Raw genomic sequence first — 25,580 nt, forward strand, 5'->3', positions numbered from 1 at the left:
GGAGGAGGGAGAGACAGAGAGGGTGTGGAGGAGGGAGAGACAGAGAGGGTGTGGAGGAGGGAGAGACAGAGAGGGTGTGGAGGAGGGAGAGACAGAGAGAGAGGTGGAGGAGAGAGAGACAGAGAGAGAGGTGGAGGAGAGAGAGACAGAGAGAGAGGTGGTGGAGAGAGAGACAGAGAGAGAGGTGGAGGAGAGAGAGACAGAGAGAGAGGTGGAGGAGAGAGAGACAGAGAGAGAGGTGGAGGAGAGAGAGGCAGAGAGAGAGGTGGAGGAGAGAGAGGCAGAGAGGTGGAGGAGAGAGAGACAGAGAGGTGGAGGAGAGAGAGACAGAGAGAGGTGGAGGCGAGAGAGACAGAGAGAGGTGGAGGAGAGAGAGACGGAGAGGTGGAGGAGAGAGACAGAGAGAGAGGTGGAGGAGAGAGAGACAGAGACAGAGGTGGAGGAGAGAGAGACAGAGAGAGAGGTGGAGGAGAGAGAGACAGAGAGAGAGGTGTAGGAGAGTGAGACAGAGAGAGAGGTGGAGGAGAGAGAGACAGAGAGAGAGGTGGAGGAGAGAGAGACAGAGAGAGAGAGGTGGAGGCGAGAGAGACAGAGAGAGAGGTGGAGGAGAGAGAGACGGAGAGAGAGGTGGAGGAGAGAGAGACAGAGACAGAGGTGGAGGAGAGAGAGACAGAGAGAGAGACAGAGACAGAGGTGGAGGAGAGAGAGACAGAGACAGAGGTGGAGGAGAGAGAGACAGAGAGAGGTGGAGGAGAGAGAGACAGAGAGAGAGTTGGTGGAGAGAGAGACAGAGAGAGAGGTGGAGGAGAGAGAGACAGAGAGAGAGGTGGAGGAGAGAGAGACAGAGAGAGAGGTGGAGGAGAGAGAGACAGAGAGAGAGGTGGAGTAGAGAGAGACAGAGAGAGAGGTGGAGGAGAGAGAGACAGAGAGAGAAGTGGAGGAGAGAGAGACAGAGCGAGAGGTGGAGGAGAGAGAGACAGAGAGAGAGGTGGAGGGAGAGAGAGACGGAGAGAGAGGTGGAGGGGGAGAGAGACAGAGAGAGAGGTGGAGGAGAGAGAGACAGAGAGAGAGGTGGAGGAGAGAGTGACAGAGAGAGAGGTGGAGGAGAGAGAGACAGAGAGAGAGGTGGAGGAGAGAGAGACAGAGAGAGAGGTGGAGGAGAGAGAGACAGAGAGAGAGGTGGAGGAGAGAGAGACAGAGAGAGAGGTGGAGGAGAGAGAGACAGAGAGAGAGGTGGAGGAGAGAGAGGTGGAGGAGAGAGAGGTGGAGGAGAGAGAGGTGGAGGAGAGAGAGGTGGAGGAGAGAGAGGTGGAGGAGAGAGAGACAGAGAGAGAGGTGGAGGAGAGAGACAGAGAGTGAGGTGGAGGAGAGAGAGACAGAGAGAGTGGTGGAGGAGAGAGAGACAGAGAGAGGTGGAGGAGAGAGAGACAGAGAGAGGTGGAGGAGAGAGAGACAGAGAGAGGTGGAGGAGAGAGAGACAGAGAGAGGTGGAGGAGAGAGAGACATAGAGAGAGGTGGAGGAGAGAGAGACATAGAGGTGGAGGAGAGAGAGACATAGAGAGAGGTGGAGGAGAGAGAGACAGGGAGAGAGGTGGAGGAGAGAGACAGAGAGAGAGGTGGAGGAGAGAGAGACAGAGAGAGAGGTGGAGGAGAGAGAGACAGAGAGAGAGGTGGAGGAGAGAGAGACAGAGAGAGAGGTGGAGGAGAGAGAGACAGAGAGAGAGGTGGAGGAGAGAGAGACAGAGAGAGAGGTGGAGGAGAGAGAGACAGAGAGAGGTGGAGGAGAGAGAGACAGAGATGCGGTAGAGGTGGAGGAGAGAGAGACAAAGATGGGGTGGAGGAGGGAGAGAGAGACAGAGAGGGTGTGGAGGGGAGAGACAGAGAGGGGGTGGAGGAGGGAGAGAGAGACAGAGAGGGGGTGGAGGGGAGAGACAGAGAGGGGGTGGAGGGGAGAGACAGAGGGGGTGGAGGAGGGAGAGAGAGACAGAGAGGGGGTGGAGGGGAGAGAGACAGAGAGGTGGAGGAGAGAGAGACAGAGAGAGAGGTGGAGGAGAGAGACACAGAGAGAGAGGTGGAGGAGAGAGACAGAGAGCGAGGTGGAGGAGAGAGAGACAGAGAGAGGTAGAGGGGAGAGAGACAGTGAGAGGTAGAGGGGAGAGAGACAGAGAGAGGTGGAGGGAAGAGAGACAGAGAGAGGTGGAGGGGAGAGAGACAGAGAGAGAGGTGGAGGAGAGAGAGACAGAGAGAGGTGGAGGAGAGAGAGACAGAGAGCGAGGTGGAGGAGAGAGAGACAGAGAGAGGTAGAGGGGAGAGAGAGACAGAGAGGTGGAGGGGAGAGAGACAGAGAGAGGTGGAGGGGAGAGAGACAGAGAGGGGGTGGAAGGGAGAGAGGGAGAGACGTGTGGAGGGGAGAGAGAGAGACATTGAGGGACGGAGGAGAGAGAGAAAGAGAGGGTTAAAGGAGTGAGAGAGACATTGAGGGACGGCAGAGAGAGGGATGGCGGAGAGAGAGAGACAGACGGGTGGAAGAGAGGCAGAGAAGGGCGGAGGAGAGAGTCAAGGGCAGGGTGGAGGAAAGTGCGAGGGAGAGAGGGAGTGAAAGAGAGAGAGAAAAGAGGGGCGGGGTCAGGTGAGGTGGGTTGAAGTGAGAGATTCCGAGCGAGAGAGAGAAATCAGAGTGAAGCCGGATTGACAGAGAGAGAGGGGCAGGTGGAGGAAGAGATGAGCGTGACACGTGTTGCAAGAAAAGGTGACAATGTAAAGAGAGTGAAGGGGTCAGAAATTGGACTCAAAGAAGATACAGGGAGCCAGAATTATTTTCTTAAAAGCCATTATTGAAATTATAACGATGCAACATGTGGAATATGTGAAGCAGCTGGAGTACACTAGAAAAAACTCGCAGTTACTCTTCAGCTATACTCCTTCCCCCACACTGTGAGTCACCTCGTCAAAGCTTTTCGCCCCGCAATCCCCGGGACAGACACAAGAATACCAAATTTCAGACTCTCACAACAATTTATACTGCAGGAGAAACGGGTGCTGATTGGTTGGCAAGTCGATTCTGATTGGCACGGGCGTTGCCATGGTGAAAGCAGCGGGGAGCAATAGACTCCCCGAGGCCCCAGGTGATTCAAAAAAGGCACGAGGCTTGAACATATTCCTTTTGTTTGCAGAGGACGGGGTCCTGTGTCTGAATGTGTGTGGCTTCAAGCCAGTGTAAATGAAGCCACGTACATTCATACACAGCTGCCCATTCAGCTCAAAGAAAAGGTCCAAGCCTTGTGCCGTTTTTGAAATACCCGGGGGCTCGGGGAGCTGGTACTTCCCTGTTGCTTTCCCCATGGCAACGCCTGGGCCAATCAGAGTCGACCTGCCGACCAATTAGCACCCCTTTCTCCTGCAGTATAAATTGTTGCGAGAGTCTGAAATTTGGTATTGTGTTTGTCCTGGTAAGTGCGAAGCGAAAAGCTTCGAGGAGGCGAGTCGCTCCTCAGCGAGCAGGAGTACGTTAATCTCTTGATGGAGAACACTGCGGCCCGGACACCATGAGGAGCATATTTAACCCGCTGTTCGAAGATGTCCTTTCTTCGGTAATTACCTGCACAGGAGCTGCCATCGCTCATCAGTTGATAACCTGGGAAGCAAGAGCAGACGATGGACGATCCCTCACGCCGACAGAGCTGCGAGCAGTGACTGTCAGCTGTGTCTGTGCACAGCAGTGAGCAGAAAAACAACAGTGAATGACAGCGATTAAATATTCTCCAACTCTGGGCGCGGAACCCGATGCACTCTCAAGCTACAGTGCTGAGGGAGCGCCGCACTGTCGGAGGGTTAGTTCCGAGGGAGCGCTGCACTGTCGGAGGGTCAGTGCTGAGGGAGCACTGCACTGTCGGAGGGTCAGTTTCGAGGGAGCGCCGCGCTGTCGGAGGGTCAGTTTCGAGGGAGTGCCGCGCTGTCGGAGGGTCAGTGCTGAGGGAGCGCCACGCTGTTGGAGGGTCAGTGCCAAGGGAGCGCCGCGCTGTCGGAGGGTCAGTGCCGAGGGAGCGCCGCGCTGTCGGAGGATCAGTGCCGAGGGAGCGCCGCGCTGTCGGAGGGTCAGTGCCGAGGGAGCGCCGCGCTGTCGGAGGGTCAGTGCCGAGGGAGCGCCGCGCTGTCGGAGGGTCAGTGCTGAGGGAGCGCCGCGCTGTCGGAGGGTCAGTGCCGAGGGAGCGCCACGCTGTCGGAGCCGAGGGAGCGCCGCGCTGTCGGAGGGTCAGTGCCGAGGGAGCGCCGCGCTGTCGGAGGGTCAGTGCCGAGGGAGCGCCGCGCTGTCGGAGGGTCAGTGCCGAGGGAGCGCCGCGCTGTCGGAGGGTCAGTGCCGAGGGAGCGCCGCGCTGTCGGAGGGTCAGTGCCGAGGGAGCGCCGCGCTGTCGGAGGGTCAGTGCCGAGGGAGCGCCGCGCTGTCGGAGGGTCAGTGCCGAGGGAGCGCCGCGCTGTCGGAGGGTCAGTGCCGAGGGAGCGCCGCGCTGTCGGAGGGTCAGTACTGAGGGAGCGCCGCACTGTCGGAGAGTCAGTGCTGAGGGAGCACCGCACTGTCGGAGGGTCAATGCCGAGGGAGCGCCGCGCTGTCGGAGGGTCAGTGCCGAGGGAGCGCCGCACCGTGGGAGGGTCAATGCCGAGGGAGCGCCGCACCGTCGGAGGGTCAGTGCTGAGGGAGCGCCGCACTGTCGGAGAGTCAGTGCTGAGGGATCGCCGCACTGTTGGAGGGTCAGTACTGAGGGAGTGCCGCACTGTCGGAGAGTCAGTGCCGAGGGAGCACCGCACTGTCGGAGGGTCAATGCCAAGGGAGCGCCGCGCTGTCGGAGGGTCAATGCCGAGGGAGCGCCGCACTGTGGGAGGGTCAATGCCGAGGGAGCGCCGCACCGTCGGAGGGTCAGTGCTGAGGGAGCGCTGCACTGTCGGAGAGTCAGTGCTGAGGGATCGCCGCACTGTCGGAGTGTCAGTGCTGAGGGATCGCCGCACTGTCGGAGGGTCAATGCCGAGGGAGCGCCGCACTGTCGGAGGGTCAGTACAGTCTGCCCTGTCGGATATAAGCTAAACAGTCCCTCAGCTGTTATCAGAAGGGTCGGGGAGGGGGTGCGGGTTCTCCCCTGTGCCGCAGGGCCAACATTTATGCCTCAACCAACTTTGCTATAAAAAAAAACGCAGATGACATGCCTTGGCAGTTTCTGGAGTCTTGCTGTGCGCAAATCAGCTGCCGATTCCCCTGCATTACGGCAGCGCCCGGCACTCTGTGAGGAGACTCCTTCCTCGGCTGTGGCCTCCTGCGCTGGCGAGAGGCGCTCGGGGGGGGTGGGGGGCCGGGTCTGTCTGGGTGATTTTACCGGAGGTGAGACCCTGAGCTCTGGGCTCCTACGTGGGGCTAGGAGGGCAGCCACCTGACCCCCCGCACCCCTCCCCAAAAAGCCCCAAACCCACAGCCTGGGTCCCGGTATCTCAGCGTGCAGCGCTCCCTGTGAGCTGATCGACTGCGGGAGACCTCGCGCCCTGGCAGCTCCTGCCCGACTGGCCACGTACCTGGGCACCGACCGCCACCATCGTCCTCCTCCTCCTCCTCCACCTCCGGCGGAGACACCTGGCTAGGGTTCCCTCGACCCTCCTCCTCCTCTCTTCGCTCGTCTGCCTCTGTAGGCATCATCGAAAGGTCGATCACTCGGGGCAGGGACTGAGGCTTCTGGGTGTGTGTTTGGGGATTGGGGGGTGGGGGGCGGGTGGGAGGGGGTGGAGGCAGTGGCATAGGGTTGGGTAGGGGTGGAGGCGGGAGCTTGGAGGTGGGTGGGGGTAGAGGTGGGGGCTTGGAGGTGGAGGCAGGGGGATGGGGGTGGGTGGATGTGGGCTCCTCTTCCCCTTTCCCCCCCCCCACATTCCCACCACCCCCCCCCCCCCCCCGCCTTCCCTACCTCACCCTCCTAACCGAGTGGAGCCACCTCTCAATGAGACCGTGCGGGTGATGGCTACCCAGCTCGAATAGCACCGTCACTATCAGCAACGTCTTTCCAATCCCACCCCCACCTCCCCCACCCCCACCACCTGTGATGTCCAAACTGCTGCAATTTGAGATGGCCACAGCACAGGAGGTGGCCATTCAGCCCGCGGGGTCCGTGCTGGCTCGTCGACAGAGTTACCTCATTAATCCAGCACTACACCCGCTCTCCCCTGAACCTTTGTCCTCACTGGGAGCTTACCCGATCCCCTGTAAAAGACCCCTCAGAATCTGCTCCGGGGTAAACCATGCCAGGCGATGACCATCTCCAACAAGCGACAATGCAACCATCTCCCCTTGACATTCACTGTCATCACCATCACTGAATCCCCCACTATCAACATCCTGGGGGTTACCATTGACCAGAAACTGAACTGGACCCAGCCAGATAAACACTGTGGCTACAAGTGCAGGTCAGAGGTTGGGAATCCTGCGGAGAGTAACTCACCTCCTGACTCCCCAAAGCCTGTCCACCATCTACAAGGCACAAGTCAGGAGTGTGATGGGACACTCCCCACTTGCCTGGATGATTGCAGCTCCCACAACACTCAAGAAGCTCTGCACCGTCCAGGACAAAGCAGCCCCGCTTGATCGGCTCCCCATCCACAAACATTCACTCCCTCCACCACCGACGCACAGGGGCAGCAGTGTGTGTACCATCTACAAGATGCACTGCAGCAACTCGCCAAGGCTCCTTCAACAGCGCCGCCCAAACCCACCACCTCTACCACCTAGAAGGACAAGGGCAGCAGACGCATGGGGAACACCACCACCTGCAAGTTCCCCTCCAAGCCACTCACCATCCCGACTTGGAACTATATCGGCTGTTCCTTCACTGTCACTGGGTCAAAATCCTGGAACTCCCTCCCTAACAGCACGGTGGGTGTACCTACACCACACGGACACAATCCTGGAACTCCCTCCCTAACAGCGCGGTGGGTGTACCTACACCACCCGGGGACTGCAGCGGCTCAAGAAGGGAGCTCACCCCCCACCCCCACCTTCTCAAGGGGGCAATTAGGGACGGGCAACAAGTGCTGGGCCCAGCCACATCCCGTGAACAGAAGATACAGGACATCGCTCACTGTCTAAAAGATCCAAACGTTCTGCTCCTCTCTGACTTCAGACTCGTCCTCAAGTCTTCACCTGAGGTCTTCACCTCAGCATCTTCTACCGCTTCCCTCTCCCCCAGACTTTAATCGTCCAGTGGGGTTCGGGGGGGGTCCGAGCCTCGTCCCGGGGCTAGTCCCGTCCTCCCTCCCTCCCCCCCCACCCCCCGGTCACTCCTGAGGTCCGGGGAGGGTACCTTCCACACCCACCCCCCGCCCCCCCCACCCAATCCATCCCTACCTCCTCCTCCTCCTCCTCCTTCCCCCACCCCCCCCACCCACCCACCGTCCTGGCCACTGACTCACCGGTCAAGGGCGCCTCCTGTGGTCGCCTGGGCTCACGACGATGGCCGGGCTGGTGGAGGTGGTCGTCCGTCTCCCCGCAGCAGGCGGTGAACAGCTCCCCGCAGCCAAGGCCGAGGGCCGGAATGTGCCCACAGGCCAGCCCCTGGCCCCGAGCTCGGTGGCCCAGAGAGCAGCACTTGCAGCAGCGCTGGAATTCAAAAGGACAAAACAGGGGGGCTTAACAGCAACAGGAAGGTGGACCATTGCCTGCCCCTGGCCGCCAGGAGTCTCCCGCTTCCGGCTCGGGGGTGGGGGCTGGGGGGAGTGAGGTAACGTCACGGGTTTTCGTCTGGAGACGAGGAGGAGAAACCCCTTCGCTTCTGAGGGCTGGGAATCTTCAGGAACACACCCCCCCCCCCCCCCACCACCTCTCCCCCCGGGCCCCAGAGGGAGCTCGCTCTTCGAGTGCGTTCAGAGGCGGAGATCGAAGGACTTCCGGACACCGAGGGGGTCGAGGGGTGGAAGATCGACCGTGGTTGTATTGAATGGGGGAGCAGGTTCAAGGGGCCGAATGTGTGCGCGTGTGTTTGTGTGTATGCACGTGTGTTTTACTGTGTGCGTGTTTGTGTGCATGCACGCGTGTTTTACTGTGTGTGTTCGTGTTTGTGTGCATGCACGCGTGTTTTACTGTGTGTGTGTGTTTGTGTGCATGCACACGTGTTTTACTGTGTGTGTGTTTGTGTGCATGCATACGTGTTTTACTGTGTGCGTGTTTGTGTGCATGCATGCGTGTTTTACTGTGTGTGTGTGTTTGTGTGCATGCATACGTGTTTTACTGTGTGCGTGTTTGTGTGCATGCATGCGTGTTTTACTGTGTGCGTGTTTGTGTGCATGCATACGTGTTTTACTGTGTGCGTGTTTGTGTGCATGCATGCGTGTTTTACTGTGTGCGTGTGTGTGTTTGTGTGCATGCATGCGTGTTTTACTGTGTGTGTGTTTGTGTGCATGCACACGTGTTTTACTGTGTGTGCGTGTTTGTGTGCATGCATACGTGTTTTACTGTGTGCGTGTTTGTGTGCATGCATGCATGTTTTACTGTGTGCGTGTTTGTGTGCATGCATGCGTGTTTTACTGTGTGCGTGTGTGTGTGTTTGTGTGCATGCACGTGTGTTTTACTGTGTGCGTTTGTGTGCATGCACGCGTGTTTTACAGTGTGCGTGTTTGTGTGCATGCACGCGTGTTTTACTGTGTGCGTGTTTGTGTGCATGCACGCGTGTTTTACTGTGTGCATGTTTGTGTGCATGCACGCGTGTTTTACTGTGTGCGTGTTTGTGTGCATGCACGCGTGTTTTACTGTGTGCGTGTTTGTGTGCATGCACGCGTGTTTTACTGTGTGCGTGTTTGTGTGCATGCACGCGTGTTTTACTGTGCGTGTTTGTGTGCATGCACGCGTGTTTTACTGTGTGCGTGTTTGTGTGCATGCATGCTTGTTTTACTGTGTGCGTGTTTGTGTTCATGCATGTGTGTTTTACTGTGTGTGTGCGCACATGTGTTTTCCTATGTGCATGTTTTACTGTTTATGGGGGTATGTGTGTTTTACTGTGTGTGCATATTTTACACTGTGTGCACGCATGTGTTTTACTGTGTGTGTTTTACTGTATGTGCGTGCATGCATGTTTTCCTGTTTGTGTGCATGTGTGTTTTACTGTGTATGTGAGTTTTACTGTGTGCACGCACATGTGTTTTACTGTGTGTCTGCTTCACTGTGTGCGCGCGCAGGTTTTACTGTGTATGTGTGCGTGTGCTTCACTGTGTGTGTGTGTTTTGCCATGTGTATGTGTTTTACTCTGTGTGTATGTGTTTTACTGTGTGTGTGTGTTTGCGTGCATGTGTGTTTTACTGAGTGTGAGCATGTTTTACACTGTGCATGTGTGTACGCATGTGTTTTACTGTGCATGCACCTCTGTGTTTCACTGTGTGTGTGCACGCGTGCGTGTTTTACTCCGTGTGTGTGTTTTGCCATGTGTATGTGTTTTACTCTGTGTGCATGTGTTTTACTGTGTGTGTGTGTTTGCGTGCATGTGTGTTTTACTGAGTGTGAGCATGTTTTACACTGTGCATGTGTGTACGCATGTGTTTTACTGTGCATGCACCTCTGTGTTTCACTGTGTGTGTGCACGCGTGCGTGTTTTACTCCGTGTGTGTGTTTCGCCATGTGTTTATGTGTTTTACTCTGTACGTGTGTGTTTTAGTTTGTGTGTATGTGCATGTGTATGTGTGCGTGCATATATTTTACTGTGTATGTGTGCGTGTTCCTATTCGTTCCTATTTGTTTTACCTCCAGACCCAATTATTTCAATGAACTCTCACCTTTGCCCTCTCCGGTGAATGTAAATGGACCCAGGCCAGCTCTGGAAGATGGGAGGAACTGTGGGTGGTGGGAACTCCCCCTGGTGATATTTGTCCCCAACCAACTGTCCAACGACAGACAAACTGGGTCATTTATCACATTGCTGTTTGTGGGAGCTTGCTGTGGGCAAATTGAGCCTGCTCATTTCCTCCAGCGATCATACATCAGAGGAAAGCTGGTTCTTCATGGGCCGTGAGGAACTTCGGGACATCCTGAGGTGGGGAACCTGCACTTCAGAGAAACCCGGAGCTCATTTCGAGATTGGGATGCTGCTGGAGGCTGTGGAAGGCTAACATTACCGACTGCGTGGTTAGGATCACCGCCTTCTGCAGCAACAGCTGTCATCAGAAAGGGGCAGAGTGCTTCACCTTCCCTCACCTTAAACACGTCCGATCCACAGGCGTCGTTGGCCTCCGGTGAGCAGGAGCTGCCACGAGTCGCAGCCGCCACACCTTCCTGACATCTCAGCTCCTCCAACGTGGAGAGACAGCATTGTTTCTGTAGCTCCCTGCAGAACATGATCAGAGATATATCCCACCGTGCGGGATACACACACACACACACACACACAGGAAAACATACATACATACACACAATTACACACAGTAAAATACACACACATAGTAAAATACACACACATAGTAAAATACATACACGCACGGTAAAATACACACACGGTAAAATACACACGGTAAAATACACACACACACACACACACACACACACACACACACACACAGTAAAATACACACACACAGTAAAATACACACACACACACACACACACACACACACAGTAAAACACACACACACACAGTAAAATACACACACACACACACACACACACACAGTAAAATACACACACACACACACACACACACACAGTAAAATACACACACACACACACACACACACACACACACACACAGTAAAATACACACACACACACACACACACACACTAAAATACACACACACACACAGAGTAAAATACACACACACACACAGAGTAAAATACACACACACACACACACACACACACACAGTAAAATACACACACGGTAAAACACACACACACACACAGTAAAATACACACATGGTAAAATACATACACACACAGTAAAATACACACACAGTAAAATACACACACACAGTAAAATACACACACACAGTAAAATACACACACACACACACACACACACACACACACGGTAAAATACATACACACACACGGTAAAATACATACACACACACAGTAAAATACACACATAGTAAAATACATACACACACACAGTAAAATATACACACGCACAGTAAAATACACACACACAGTAAAATACATACACACGCACAGTAAAATACACACACACACACACACAGAGTAAAATACACACACACACACACAGAGTAAAATACACACACAGTAAAATACACCACCCACACACAAACACAGAGTCAAATATACTCCCCACCACACACACAGACTAAAATGCACACACACCCACACAGACTAAAATACCCACAGAGTAAAATACATGCACACACACTAAAATACACACATGTAAAACACACAGACAGAGACACACATACAGTAAAACACAGAGAAACAGACACACACACACACATACAGAGTAAAACACACAGACACGGTAAAACACACAGACACAATTAAAGTACACAGAGACACACAATAAAACACATGCACACACGGTATAACACACAGTAAAACAAAAACACGTTGTAACACACACAGTAAAACACCAGCACACAAGTAAAACACAGGTGCACACAGTGAAACACACGCACATACAGTGAAACACACGCACACACAGTGAAACACACGCACACACAGTGAAACACACGCACACACAGTGAAACACACGCACACACAGTAAAACACATGCACACACAGTGAAACACGCACATACAGTGAAACACGCACATACAGTAAAACACGCACACACAGTAAAACACACGCACATACAGTGAAACACGCACATACAGTGAAACACGCACATACAGTGAAACACACGCACATACAGTGAAACACACGCACATACAGTAAAACACACGCACATACAGTAAAACACATGCACATACAGTAGAACACACGCACATACAGTAGAACACATGCACACACAGAACACACGCAAAGTAAAACACACAGACACGACAACACACAGACACGACAACACAAAGACATACACAATCACACCACAACTTGCATTTGCATTGTGCTATTAATGTAGTTAAACATGCCAATATGCTTCATGACATCATTGTGAAGCAAAATTAGACTCTAAGCCACATAAGGAGGTACAGTCGAGTATATCCTTTCTCCAAAACCCTTGGGGCCGGTCGCGTTTCAGATCTCAGGTAATTTTGATTTCCGGATACCACATATCAACTTACATTACAGTATAGTAAGCCTAGGCTCGCTGTAGTCTGAAGTAAATAAAATGGCTAGAGGTGTATCACAATGATAAATGCAGGGTACTGTAATAAGTTTCTTTTTTTGACATCGCAAGGTAAACAGTGCAGACAAACAGCTAGACTTCCCACGCTAAAGGTCGATGAGGTTCAAAAAAAAAGTACAGTTTTTGGACGTGTTCAATTTTTGGATAGAGGAACCTCGACATATAATTAGGGGCAGGTGATCCAAAGCTCGGTCATAGAGGAGAGAGAGAGGGGCTGGAGGAGGTTACAGAGATAGGGAGGGGTGTAGGGGCTGGAGGAGGTTACAGAGATCGGGAGGGGTGTAGGGGGCTGGAGGAGGTTACAGAGATAGGGAGGGGTGTAGGGGCTGGAGGAGGTTACAGAGATCGGGAGGGGTGTAGGGGGCTGGAGGAGGTTACAGGGATAGGGAGGGGTGTAGGGGCTGGAGGAGGTTACAGAGATCGGGAGGGGTGTAGGGGGCTGGAGGAGGTTACAGGGATAGGGAGGGGTGTAGGGGCTGGAGGAGGTTGCAGAGATAGGGAGGGGGTGTAGGACTGGAGGAGGTTACAGAGATAGTGAGGGTTGTGGGGGCTGGAGGAAGTTACAGGGTTAGGGAGGGGTGTAGGGGGCTGGAGGAGGTTACAGAGATAGGGGGGGTTGTAGGAGGTTACAGAGATCGGGAGGGGTGTAGGGGGCTGGAGGAGGTTACAGAGATCGGGAGGGGTGAAGGGGGCTGAAGGAGTTTACAGGGATAGGGAGGATTGTAGGGGGCTGGAGGAGGTTACAGGGATAGGGAGGGTTGTAGGGGCTGCAGGAGGTTACAGAGATAGGGAGGGTTGTAGGGGCTGGAGGAGGTTGCAGAGATAGCGAGGGTTGTGGGGGCTGTAGGAAGTTACAGGGTTAGGGAGGGGTGTAGGGGGCTGGAGGAGGTTACAGCGATAGGGTTGTAGGGGCTGTAGGAGGTTACAGAGATAGGGAGGGTTGTAGGGGCTGGAGGAGGTTACAGAGATGGGGAGGGGTGTAGGGGCTGTAGGAGGTTACAGAGATGGGGAGGGGTGTAGGGGCTGTAGGAGGTTACAGAGATAGGGAGGGGTGTAGGGGCTGGAGGAGGTTACAGAGATGGGGAGGGGTGTAGGGGCTGTAGGAGGGTTACAGAGATGGGGAGTGGTGTAGGGGCTGGAGGAGGTTACAGAGATAGGGAGGGGTGTAGGGGCTGGAGGAGGTTACAGAGATAGGGAGGGGTGTAGGGGCTGTAGGAGGTTACAGAGATAGGGAGGGTTGTAGGGGCTGGAGGAGGTTGCATAGAGCCAGTGTAGATCAGTGAGTACAGGGGGTGACGAATGTGAACAGTCTGGCTCCACCTCAGCCCATTACTAGGGAGCGGGATGGAGTCGGTCGCTCAGGATCAGAGTTTGGAGCTGAGACCTCCAGGACCAGATGTCGGATCAGCGGTCTGACAATTTAGAGAGTGGAGGAGTCCAGAGAGGTGGGGGGAGGCCGAGCTGTATGACGTCAGCGCACGTGTGTAAACTAACACTGTGCTCTCAGATGATGTCACCGAGGGGCAGCTTGTAGATGAGGAATGAGGGCGGGGATCAAGGATGGGTCCTTGGGGGGACACTAGCGGTCATGGTGCGGGAGCGGGAAGTGAAGGTGATCGGTTGGTTGTGATTAGACGGGTGAGAATGGAACCAGGTGAGTGCAGCCCCACCCAGCTGAAGCGACAGTGGGAGAGCCGTGGGAAGGGGATGGGGGGGATCGACCATGTCAAAGACGGCAGACGGTTCGGGGGAAAGTTTACCCTTGTCACGTTCACAGGGGACGTTGTTTGTGACCTTGCAAAGAGCCGATTCGATACTGACAGACACCTGATTGGATGGATTCAAATGTGGAGTTCCGGGAAAGGTGGACACGGATTCGGGAGGTGTGAACACTTTCAAGGACGAGGGAGAGGAAAGGGAGGGTTGGAGAAGGGACGGAAGTTTGCAAGGGCAAAGGGGGTCAAGTCTGTTTTTATTGAGGAAAGGGGAGATAACAGCAGATTTGAAGGAGAGAGGACACACTGAATCATGTTGACACGCAAACACGCTCATTCTCATATACACCCGGAAAAGTGTGAGCTAATGCACATGGGGAGGGCTAACAAGGCAAGGGATTACACTATGAATGATAGGACTCTGGAAAGTGCTGAAGATCAGAGGGACCTTGGGGTGCATATCCACAGATCCCTGTAGGTAGCAGGGCAGGTAGATAAGGTGGGTAAGAAGGGATATGGGATACTTGCCTTTATTAGCCGAGGCATAGAATACAAGAGGAGGGAGGTTATGCTGGAACTGTATAAAATGCTGGTTAGGCCACAACTGGAGTAGTGTGTGCAGCTCTGGTCACCACATTATAGGAAGGATGTGATTGCACTGGAGAGGGTGCAGAGGAGATTCACCAGGATGCTGCCTGGGCTGAAGGGTTTGAGCTATGAGGAAAGATTGGATAGGCTGGGGTTGTTTCCCTTGGAGCAGTGAAGGTTGAGAGGGGACCTGATAGAGGTGTATAAGATTATCAGGGGCATAGACAGGGTGGACAGGGAGGCACTTTTTCCATTAGTAGAGGGGTCAATAACCAGGGGACATAGCCTTTCACCTCTTACCTTAAATCTAAGAGGGGAGCTGAGGAGAAATTTTTTCACCCTGAGGTTGGTGGGAGTCTGGAACTCACTGCCTGAAAGGGTGGTGGAGTCAGAAACTCTTGTAACGTTTAAGAAGTATTTAGATATTCACTTGTGTTGCCATAGCCTCCAGGGCTATGGGCCAAGCGTTGGAAAATGGGATTGGTGTAGTCAGATCCTTGTTGTCCTGCACGGTCCTGATGGGCTGAATGGCCTCCTGTGCTGTAAAGGTCTATGAGTCTACATTCTCACATACACACACACACACTGATGCGCTGTGACACTACTGTGATCACTCAGTTGTGTAAAGCCAGCCTCTAACTCCATCACCGAAGGCTTTCTGTGGTGAACAGAAGGCAAACAGACCTGCAGAGCTCTGAGTCCTCTCCGTGCGATGGATCCCTCAGGCATTTACCATTCTCTGAGGCCCAGAGACGCCCAGTGCTGCAGCAGGAAGCGAGAGATTCATCAGACGTAGCTGCAGGAGACAAACCCCAAGCAGAGATCAGACCGGGAGAAATCCAAACATCAGACCAAGTACGGGGAGACCATAGTGAGGGGGCAGGGAGTGAGCACTCAAAAGAGTGTGAGCACTCAATAGAGAGCAAGAAGAGAGTGAGTGGCCAATAGAGAGTGAGCAGTCAATAGGAAGTGAGCGGTCAATAGAGAGAGGGCAGAGTGTGTGGTCAATAAGGAATGAGCAGAGAGTGAGCAATCAATAGAGTGAGCAATCAATAGAGTGAGCGGTCAATAGAGTGTGAGTGGTCAATAGAGTGTGAGTGGTCAATAGTAAGTGGGCAGAGATTGCATGCTCAATAGAGAGTGAGCGGTCAATAGAAAGTGAGCAGAGTTTGAGCGGCCAATAGTGAGAGGGCAGAGGGTGAGCATCAATAGACAGTGAGCATCAATAGAGTGTGAGCAGTCAATGAGTGAACAGAGAGTGAGCTGTCAATATAGAGTGAGCAGAGAGTGAGGGGCCAGTAGTGAGAGGGCAGAGAGTGAGTGGCCAATAGAGCGTGAGCAGAGAGTGAGAGGCCAATAAAGCATGAGAAGAGAGTGAGCGGCCAATAGAGAGAGGGCAGAGAGTGAGTGGTCAATAGAGGGCAGAGAGTGAGCATCAATAGAGAATGAGCAGTCAATGAGTGAACAGAGAGTGAGCAGTCAATAGTGAGAGGGCAGAGAGTGAGCGGCCAATAGAGAGTGAACATCAATAGAGAGTGAGCAGTCAATAGAGAGAGGGCAGAAAGTGAGCAGTCAACAGTGAGAGGGCAGAGAATGAGCAGACAATAGTGAGAGGGCAGAGAGTGAGTGGTCAATACAGAGAGTGAGCAGTCAATAGAGAGTGAGCGGCCAATAGAGGGCAAGCGGCCAGAGAGTAAGCGGTCATTAGAGAGTGAGCGGTCATTAGAGAGTGGGCAGAGAGTGAGTGGTCAATAGAGAGTGAGCGGTCAATAAAGAGTGAGGAGAGAGTGAGCAGTCAATAGTGAGAGGGGAGAGAGTGAGCGGTCAATAGAGAGTGAGCGGCTAATAGAGGGTGAGCGGCCAATAGAGTGAGCGGTCAATAGAGTGAGCGGTCAATAGAGTGAGCGGTCAATAGAGAGAGGGCAGAGAGTGAGCGGTCAATAGAGGGTGAGTGGCCAATGAGTGAACAGAGAGTGAGCGGTCAATAGAGAGTGAGCTGCCAATAGAGAGTGAGCAGCCAATAGAGAGTGTGCGGCCAATAGAGAGTGAACATCAATAGAGAGTGAGCAGTCAATAGAGAGAGGGCAGAAAGTGAGCAGTCAACAGTGAGAGGGCAGAGAATGAGCAGACAATAGTGAGAGGGCAGAGAGTGAGTGGTCAATACAGAGAGTGAGCAGTCAATAGAGAGTGAGCGGCCAATAGAGGGCAAGCGGCCAGAGAGTAAGCGGTCATTAGAGAGTGAGCGGTCATTAGAGAGTGGGCAGAGAGTGAGTGGTCAATAGAGAGTGAGCGGTCAATAAAGAGTGAGGAGAGAGTGAGCAGTCAATAGTGAGAGGGGAGAGAGTGAGCGGTCAATAGAGAGTGAGCGGCTAATAGAGGGTGAGCGGCCAATAGAGTGAGCGGTCAATAGAGTGAGCGGTCAATAGAGTGAGCGGTCAATAGAGAGAGGGCAGAGAGTGAGCGGCCAATAGAGAGTGAGCGGCCAATAGAGAGTGAGCGGTCAATAGAGAGTGAGCTGCCAATAGAGAGTGAGCGGCCAATAGAGAGTGAGCCGCCAATAGAGAGTGCGCGGCCAATAGAGAGTGAGCAGTCAATAGACGGTGAGCGGCCAGAGAGTGAGCAGTCAATAGAGAGCGAGCAGTCAATAGAGAGAGGGCAGAGAGTGAGCGGCCAATAGAGAGTGAGCGGTCAATAGAGAGTGAGCAGTCATTAGAGAGTGGGCAGAGAGTGAGTGGTCAATAGAGAGTGAGCGGCCAATAGAGAGTGAGCAGTCAATAAAGAGTGAGGAGAGAGTGAGCAGTCAATAGTGAGAGGGGAGAGAGTGAGCAGTCAATAGTGAGAGGGCAGAGAGTGAGCGGTCAATAGAGAGTGAGCGGTCAATAGAGAGTGAGCAGCCAATAGAGGGTGAGTGGCCAATAGAGGGTGAGCAGTCAATGAGTGAACAGAGAGTGAGCAGTCAATAAAGAGTGTGGAGAGAGTAAGCAGTCAACAGTGAGAGGGCAGAGAGTGAGCGGTCAATGGAGAGTGAGCGGTCAATAGAGAGAGGGCAGAGAGTGAGCGGTCAATAGAGGGTGAGCGGCCAATAGAGAGTGAGCAGTCATTAGAGGGTGAGCGGTCAATGAGTGAACAGAGAGTGAGCAGTCAATAAAGAGTGGGGAGAGAGTGAGCAGTCAATAGAAAGAGGGCAGAGAGTGAATGGCCAATAGAGAGTGAGCGGTCAATAGAGAGTGAGCGGTCAATAGAGAGTGAGCGGTCATTAGAGAGGGAGCGGTCATTAGAGAGTGAGCGGTCATTAGAGAGTGGGCAGAGTGTGAGTGGTCAATAGAGAGTGAGCAGTCAATAGAGAGTGAGTGGCCAATAGAGAGTGAGCAGTCAATAAAGAGTGAGGAGAGACTGAGCAGTCAAAAGTGAGAGGGCAGAGAGTGAGCAGTCAATAGTGAGAGGGCAGAGAGTGAGCGGCCAATAGAGAGTGAGTGGTCAATAGAGAGTGAGCGGCCAATAGAGAGTGAGCAGTCAATAGAGGGTGAGCAGTCAATGAGTGAACAGAGAGTGAGCAGTCAATAAAGAGTGGGGAGAGAGTGAGCAGTCAATAGAAAGAGGGCAGAGAGTGAGCAGCCAATAGAGAGTGAGAGGCCAACAGAGAGTGAGCGGCCAATAGAGAGTGAGCAGAGAGTGAGCGGCCAATAGGGAATGAGCAGAGAGTGAGCAGCCAATAGAGGGTGAGCGGTCAATAGAGGGTGAGCGGTCAACGAGTGAACAGAGAATGAGCAGTCAAAAAAGAGTGGGGAGAGAGTGAGCAGTCAATAGTGAGAGGGCAGAGAGTGAGCGGTCAGTAGAGAGTGAGCGGTCAACAGAGAGTGAGCGGTCAACAGAGAGTGAGCAGTCAACAGAGAGTGAGCAATCTATAGAGAGAGTGCAGAGAGTGAGCGGTCAATAGAGAGTGAGCGGCCAATAGAGAGTGAGCAGAGAGTGAGCAATCATTAGAGGGTGAGCAGTCAATGAGTAAACAGAGAGTGAGCAGTCAATAAAGAGTGGGGAGAGAGTGAGCAGTCAATAGAAAGAGGGCAGAGAGTGAGTGGCCAATAGAGAGTGAACGGTCAATAGAGAGTGAGCGGTCATTAGAGAGTGAGCCGTCATTAGAGAGTGAGCAGTCATTAGAGAGTGGGCAGAGAGTGAGTGGTCAATAGAGAATGAGCAGTCAATAGAGAGTGAGTGGCCAATAGAGAGTGAGCAGTCAATAAAGAGTGAGGAGAGACTGAGCAGTCAATAGTGAGAGGGGAGAGAGTGAGCAGTCAATAGTGAGAGGGCAGAGAGTGAGCAGTCAATAGTGAGAGGGCAGAGAGTGAGCGGCCAATAGAGAGTGAGTGGCCAATAGAGAGTGAGTGGCCAATAGAGAGTGAACAGAGAATGAGCAGTCAATAAAGAGTGGGGAGAGAGTGAGCAGTCAATAGTGAGAGAGCAGAGAGTGAGCGGTCAATAGAGAGTGAGTGGTCAACAGAGTGAGCAGTCAACAGAGAGTGAGCAGTCAACAGAGAGTGAGCAGTCAACAGAGAGTGAGCAATCTATAGAGAGAGGGCAGAAAGTGAGCAGTCAATAGAGAGTGAGCAGTCGATAGAGAGTGAGCATCAATAGAAAGTGAGCATCAATAGAGAGTGAGCAGTCAATAGAGAGAGAGCAGAGAGTGAGCAGTCAATAGAGAGAGAGCAGTCAATAGAGAGTGAGCGGCCAATAGAGAGTGAGCGGCCAATAGAGAGTGAGCAGTCAATAGAGAGTGAGTGGCCCATAGAGAGTGAGCAGTCAATAAAGAGTGAGGAGAGACTGAGCAGTCAGTAGTGAGATGGGAGAGAGTGAGCAGTCAATAGTGAGAGGGCATAGAGTGAGCAGTCAATAGTGAGAGGGCAGAGAGTGTGCGGCCAATAGAGAGTGAGCTGCCAATAGAGAGTCAACAGAAAATGAGCAGTCAATAAAGAGTGGGGAGAGAGTGAGCAGTCAATAGTGAGAGGGCAGAGAGTGAGCGGTCAATAGAGAGTGAGCGGTCAACAGAGTGAGCTGTCAACAGAGAGTGAGCAGTCAACAGAGTGAGCTGTCAACAGAGAGTGAGCAGTCAACAGAGAGTGAGCAATCTATAGAGAGAGGGCAGAGTGTGAGCAGTCAATAGAGAGTGAGCAGTCAATAGAGAGTGAGCATCAATTGAGAGTGAGCAGTCAATAGAGAGTGAGCAGTCAATAGAGAATGAGCGGCCAATAGAGAGTGAGCAGCCAATAGAGAGTGAGCGGCCAATAGAGAGTGAGCAGCCAATAGAGAGTGAGCAGAGAGAGAGAACGGTCAATAGTGAGAGGGCAGAGAGTGAGCAGTCAATAGAGAGTGAGCAGTGAGCCGTCAATAGAGAGTGATCAGAGAGTGAACAGTCAATAGAGAGTGAACAGAGAGTGAGCATCAATAGGGGAGGCAATGGTTTAATGGTATTGTCGCCAGGGTAATGTTCTGGGGACCCAGGTTCAAATCCCACCACAGCAGTCAGTCAGTGGAGTTGAATACAATAAAAATCTGGAATTAAGTCTACTGATGACCATGAAACCATTGCTGAATGTTCTAAACTAATGCCCTTCAGGGAAGGAAATCTGGTGGGGATACACTCATCCAGGCAGGTGGGGAGTATTCCATCACACTCCTGACTTGTGCCTTGTAGATGGTGGACTGGCTTTGGGGAGTCAGGAGGTGAGTTACTCTCCGCAGGATTCCCAGCCTCTGACCTGCTCTTGTAGCCACAGTATTTATATGGCTGGGTCCAGTTCAGTTTCTGGTCAGTGGTAACCCCCAGGATGTTGATAGTGGGGGATTCAGTGATGGTAACATCAAGGGGCTATGGTTAGGTTCTGTCTTGTTAGAGATGGTCATTGCCTGGCACTTGTGTGGTGTGAATGCTACTTGCCACTTGTCAGCCCCAAGCCTGGATATTGTCCAGGTCTTGCTGCATTTGGACATGAACTCCTTCAGTATCTGAGGAGTCGCAAATGGAGATGAACATTATGCAATCATCAGCGAACATCCCTACTTCTGACCTTATGATGGAAGGAAGGTCGTTGATGAAGCAGCTGAAGATGGTTGGGCCGAAAACATTACCCTGAGGGAGTCCTGCAGTGATGTCCTGGAGCTGAGATGACTGACCTCCAACAACCACAACCATCTTCCTTTGTGCTCAATATGACTCCAGCCAGCGGAGAGTATACCCATCAGCCCCCGAAGCGACATTCTCATTAAATTATATGAGGTCCCTTTAAATTTTCTTGTTCTCACACTGTCCTTCGAAAGGGCTATCAATTGGCTTCATTGGCTTTTTGCCCCCATTGGCTAACTAAGATTCGGTTTCCAGTGGCACTCAGAAGAGTATAAATGGGGGGGGGGGGGCATTAACAGCTCCAGGCAACAGGCAGGTTGGGGGTTTTGGGGAGGAGGGGGGAGGGGTGGTGAGGGCAATGTGTCATCAGGGCCTTGACTGTCTGCCCCTCTCTCCCATGGCTACGTTTGCAGCCAGATGTCCCTGGAGAGGGAACATGCAAGCCCACTGGCAAGCTTGGCACATTCTGTGACTGGTGGGCACCTCAGGAGGGGGGCTGGAGTGCTACAATGCCCCCAACTCGACATTTTAATTTAATTTGGCAAGGTCCTTCTGGAGCTTCAGTTACCCGTGCTCCTATCACTGGGCCCGGCTGGCTTTTTGGCTTTCAATTGGTTCCTTCCGCCCAAGAGAGTGTCAATTATTATTCCCTTTAAACTCTGTCACGGGATGCGGACATCGCCAGCGTTGGTTGCCCGTCCCTAATTGCCCCTTGAACTGAATGGCTCCTTAGGCCATTCAAGAAGGGGCAGTTAAGAGCCAATCACATGGCTGATAGTCTGGAGTCACGTGTAAGGAGGGCAGATTTCCTTCCCTAAAGAGGCATGAGTGAACCAGATGGTTTTTTTTTAAACGATGATCGATGATAGTTTCACAGTCCCTGTGACTGAAACTGGCTTCCAAATTCCAGATTTTGTCCATTGAATTTAAATTCCACCAGCTGCCCGGGGGGTGGGGGGGGCAGGGGTGGGGGGGGTGGGTGGGGGGGGATGGGATTTGAACCCGGGTCCTTCACCCCCCCCCAAACCCAGAGCGTGAGCCTGGGGGTGGGGTCTGGATTACCAGTCAGGTGGCATCACCGCTACACCACCAGTGCTAGCGGGCGTCAATATCCATTCTGGGCAGCGGGCGGTCAATGGGTGTAAATGGTTGGGGTGGTGGGGGGGTTATTAACAGGCGTAAGGAGCTGAGAATTTCGGACCAACCCGACCGTCTGCCCCTCTTCCATGGCTACGTTTGCAGCCGGGTATCCTTGAAGCGAGAGCACGCGGTGCACCCACTGGTAGGCTCGGGGTGTCCCACGGCCGGTGGGCAGTGCAGGGGCTGGGGTGCCTCCATCAGCCCCCGGGGGTGACATTTCAAACTGATTCATGGGGGTATCCCCTCGAAATTTTCTTTTGTTCTCATGCCCCCTTAAAAGGGGCTTTCAGTTTGTTCACTGTTAGTTAGTTTGTTATTGAGAAGAGGATATAAATAGGGGACGGCTGGGACACTGGGTGGGAGGGGAGAGCTCTGAGATTGAACAAAGCCAATAAGCTCTCTCCGCAAAGAAAAGCTCGTGGCTTTGACTTCCCCTACCAGCCTGGATTGTATTAACGCCCTTCCCCGCACCCCAGTTCCCATCACCTCCAACCCCCTCCAGCCTCTGCTTCACCCCCACTAGCCTCCCCACCCTCTCGCTAACCTCCCCTTCCCCAGCTCCAGCCCCCACCCGACCCTCCCCCCACCCCCCCGCCCCCAGCCCCTCTCACCTCTCTTACCGTCAGTCGAGGGTGCCCGCTCCTCCGGTGGGGGGTCTTTCTGGTCGGAGAGGACCCCGGGACTGGGGCCCTCAGGGTGAACCCCCTCCTCCTCACCGCAGCCACCGGCGTCGGCCGTGCACATGAGGGAGCCCGAGCTCAGGCAGTGGCAGACGGTGCAGGGCTCCACCCGGAAGGAGTGCCCGGCCGGGTACTGCTGCCCGCTGCTGATGCAGCCCAGCATGGTACACTGGGGGCACCCGTCGGGGGGCTGGTAGATCTTGATGCAGTTCCTGGGGAGGTCGGGGCAAGGGATGAAGCTGCAGAGTATCTTCCCACCCCCATCCGGGCACTTGCACTCGGTGCTCCCGCCGTCCACGTAGTAGGAAGCGCCCGCCGGGATTTTGCCAGCCCGGTACCCAGCCCGCAGGCAGTCGTAGTACATGTACCCCTGGCACACACAACCCAGCTGCACGCAGGAGGCGCAGCACGCCCCAATGTCCAGTGTCTCCTCAATGCAGTTCTCCAATTCCGGGCACTCCGCCCCTGTGCAGTCCCACTGGCCAAGGACGCCCGCCGGCAACAGAGCGAGGCACAGCAAGATCCCGCCGCCAATGTTCAGCGAACCATGGGCAGCCATGGCGTGGGAAGCTGTGGGAGAGATTGAACGGGGTTAGACACAGAGTAAAGGTCCCTCTACACCGTCCCCATCAAACACTCCCAGGACAGGTACAGCACGGGGTTAGATACAGAGTAAAGGTCCCTCTACACCGTCCCCATCAAACATTCCCAGGACAGGTACAGCACGGGGTTAGATCCAGAGTAAAGGTCCCTCTGAATCCTCCCGAGTTTCCCTAACTGTCTTTATTGAGTAGAAATCAGGAGCAGAATCAGAAGGTCCCCCTTAGTCCTGGTGCTTGGACCACCCGAGGGTCCCCCGATGCTGTGTTGAACCAACTCCATACGGCTCAGGGGTTGCGAAAGGGGTTAGTTTGGTCGGTGCAGCTCAGGGTGAGAGATTTATTTGTCTGGAATGCATCATCATAAGGATTGTCCTCAAATCCTCCCCTCTCCCCGGCCACTGTCTGGGGCTGAACCGGTTCACAGGGGACACTCGCATCGCCTTTGACCCCAGGATGAGTTCCTGACCCTCATATCCTTGCCGACACTAATGTCGCCCGCTCCCACCTCCATAACATCACCCAACTCCGTCCCTGCCTTAGCTCATCGGCTGCTGAAACCCTCGCCCACGCCTTTGTCCCCTCCAGACTCGGCTATTCCAACACTCTCCTGGGCTACCTCCCACATTCTACCCTCTGGAAAGCTCAGCTCAGCCAAAACTCTGCTGTCCCCCACCCTGTGGCCAAAATCACACCGAGTCCTGTCCGCCCGTCACTCCCTGTGCTCGCTGACCCACACTGACTCCCGATCCGGCAACCCTCCCTATCTCTGTAACCTCCTCCTGCCCCTACACCCATCCCTATCTCTGTAACCTCCTCCAGCCCCTACACCCCTCCATATCTCTGTAACCTCCTCCAGCCCCTACACCCATCCCTATCTCTGTGACCTCCTCCAGCCCCTACAACCCTCCCTATCTCTGTAACCTCCTCCAGCCCCTACAACCCTCCCTATCTCTGTAACCTCCTCCAGCCCCTACACCCCTCCCTATCTCTGTAACCTCCTCCAGCCCCTACACCCATCCCTATCTCTGTAACCTCCTCCAGCCCCTACACCCCTCCCTATCTCTGTAACCTCCTCCAGCCCCTACACCCATCCCTATCTCTGTAACCTCCTCCAGCCCCTACAACCTTCCCTATCTCTGTAACCTCCCCCAGCCCCTACAACGCTCCCTATCTCTGTAACCTCCTCCAGCCCCTACACCCCTCCCTATCTCTGTAACCTCCTCCAGCCCCTACAAACTTCCCTATCTCTGTAACCTCCTCCAGCCCCTACACCCCTCCCTATCTCTGTAACCTCCTCCAGCCCCTACACCCCTCCCTATCTCTGTAACCTCCTCCAGCCCCTACAACCCTCCCTATCTCTGTAACCTCCTCCAGCCCCTACACCCCTCCCTATCTCTGTAACCTCCTCCAGCCCCTACACCCCTCCCTATCTCTGTAACCTCCTCCAGCCCCTACACTCCTCCCTATCTCTGTAACCTCCTCCAGCCCCTACACCCCTCCCTATCTCTGTAACCTCCTCCAGCACCTACACCCCTCCCTATCTCTGTAACCTCCTCCAGCCCCTACAACCCTCCCTATCTCTGTAACCTCCTCCAGCCCCTACACCCTCCCTATCTCTGTAACCTCCTCCAGCCCCTACACCCCTCCCTATCTCTGTAACCTCCTGCAGCCCCTACAACCCTCCCTATCTCTGTAACCTCCTCCAGCCCCTACAACTCTCCCTATCTCTGTAACCTCCTCCAGCCCCTACAACTCCTCCCTATCTCTGTAACCTCCTCCAGCCCCTACAACCCCCCATCTCTGTAACCTCCTCCAGCCCCTACACCCCTCCCTATCTCTGTAACCTCCTCCAGCCCCTACATCCCTCCCTATCTCTGTAACCTCCTCCAGCCCCTACACCCCTCCCTATCTCTGTAACCTCCTCCAGCCCCTACACCCCTCCCTATCTCTGTAACCTCCTCCAGCACCTACACCCCTCCCTATCTCTGTAACCTCCTCCAGCCCCTACAACCCCTCCCTATCTCTGTAACCTCCTCCAGCCCCTACACCCCTCCCTATCTCTGTAACCTCCTCCAGCCCCTACACCCCTCCCTATCTCTGTAACCTCCTGCAGCCCCTACACCCCTCCCTATCTCTGTAACCTCCTCCAGCCCCTACAACTCTCCCTATCTCTGTAACCTCCTCCAGCCCCTACAACCCCCCCATCTCTGTAACCTCCTCCAACCCCTACACCCCTCCCTATCTCTGTAACCTCCTCCAGCCCCTACATCCCTCCCTATCTCTGTAACCTCCTCCAGCCCCTACACCCCTCCCTATCTCTGTAACCTCCTCCAGCCCCTACACCCCTCCCTATCTCTGTAACCTCCTCCAGCCCCTACAACTCTCCCTATCTCTGTAACCTCCTCCAGCCCCTACAACTCTCCCTATCTCTGTAAC

At 53.9% G+C, this 25,580-nt stretch overlaps 1 protein-coding gene across 1 annotated transcript; it reads right to left on the reverse strand.

Annotated features, from left to right (window-relative positions):
• Nucleotides 1-2,732: 2,732 nt before the first annotated feature.
• Nucleotides 2,733-23,109, reverse strand: LOC121275149 (fibulin-2-like; the record flags this gene model as incomplete). The annotated part of the gene is made up of 7 exons (XM_041182568.1): nt 22,483-23,109; nt 15,289-15,400; nt 10,205-10,334; nt 7,438-7,624; nt 5,557-5,664; nt 3,599-3,706; nt 2,733-2,787 (listed from the first exon to the last, which is right to left on the reverse strand). Coding segments are annotated over exons 1-7 (1,319 nt in total), but the record flags the coding sequence as incomplete, so codon positions are not given.
• Between the last annotated feature and the right edge of the window lie 2,471 nt (nt 23,110-25,580).

Source organism: Carcharodon carcharias, unplaced genomic scaffold (assembly GCF_017639515.1).
Source record: "Carcharodon carcharias isolate sCarCar2 unplaced genomic scaffold, sCarCar2.pri scaffold_1092_ctg1, whole genome shotgun sequence".
Taxonomy (NCBI): Eukaryota; Metazoa; Chordata; class Chondrichthyes; order Lamniformes; family Lamnidae; genus Carcharodon; species Carcharodon carcharias.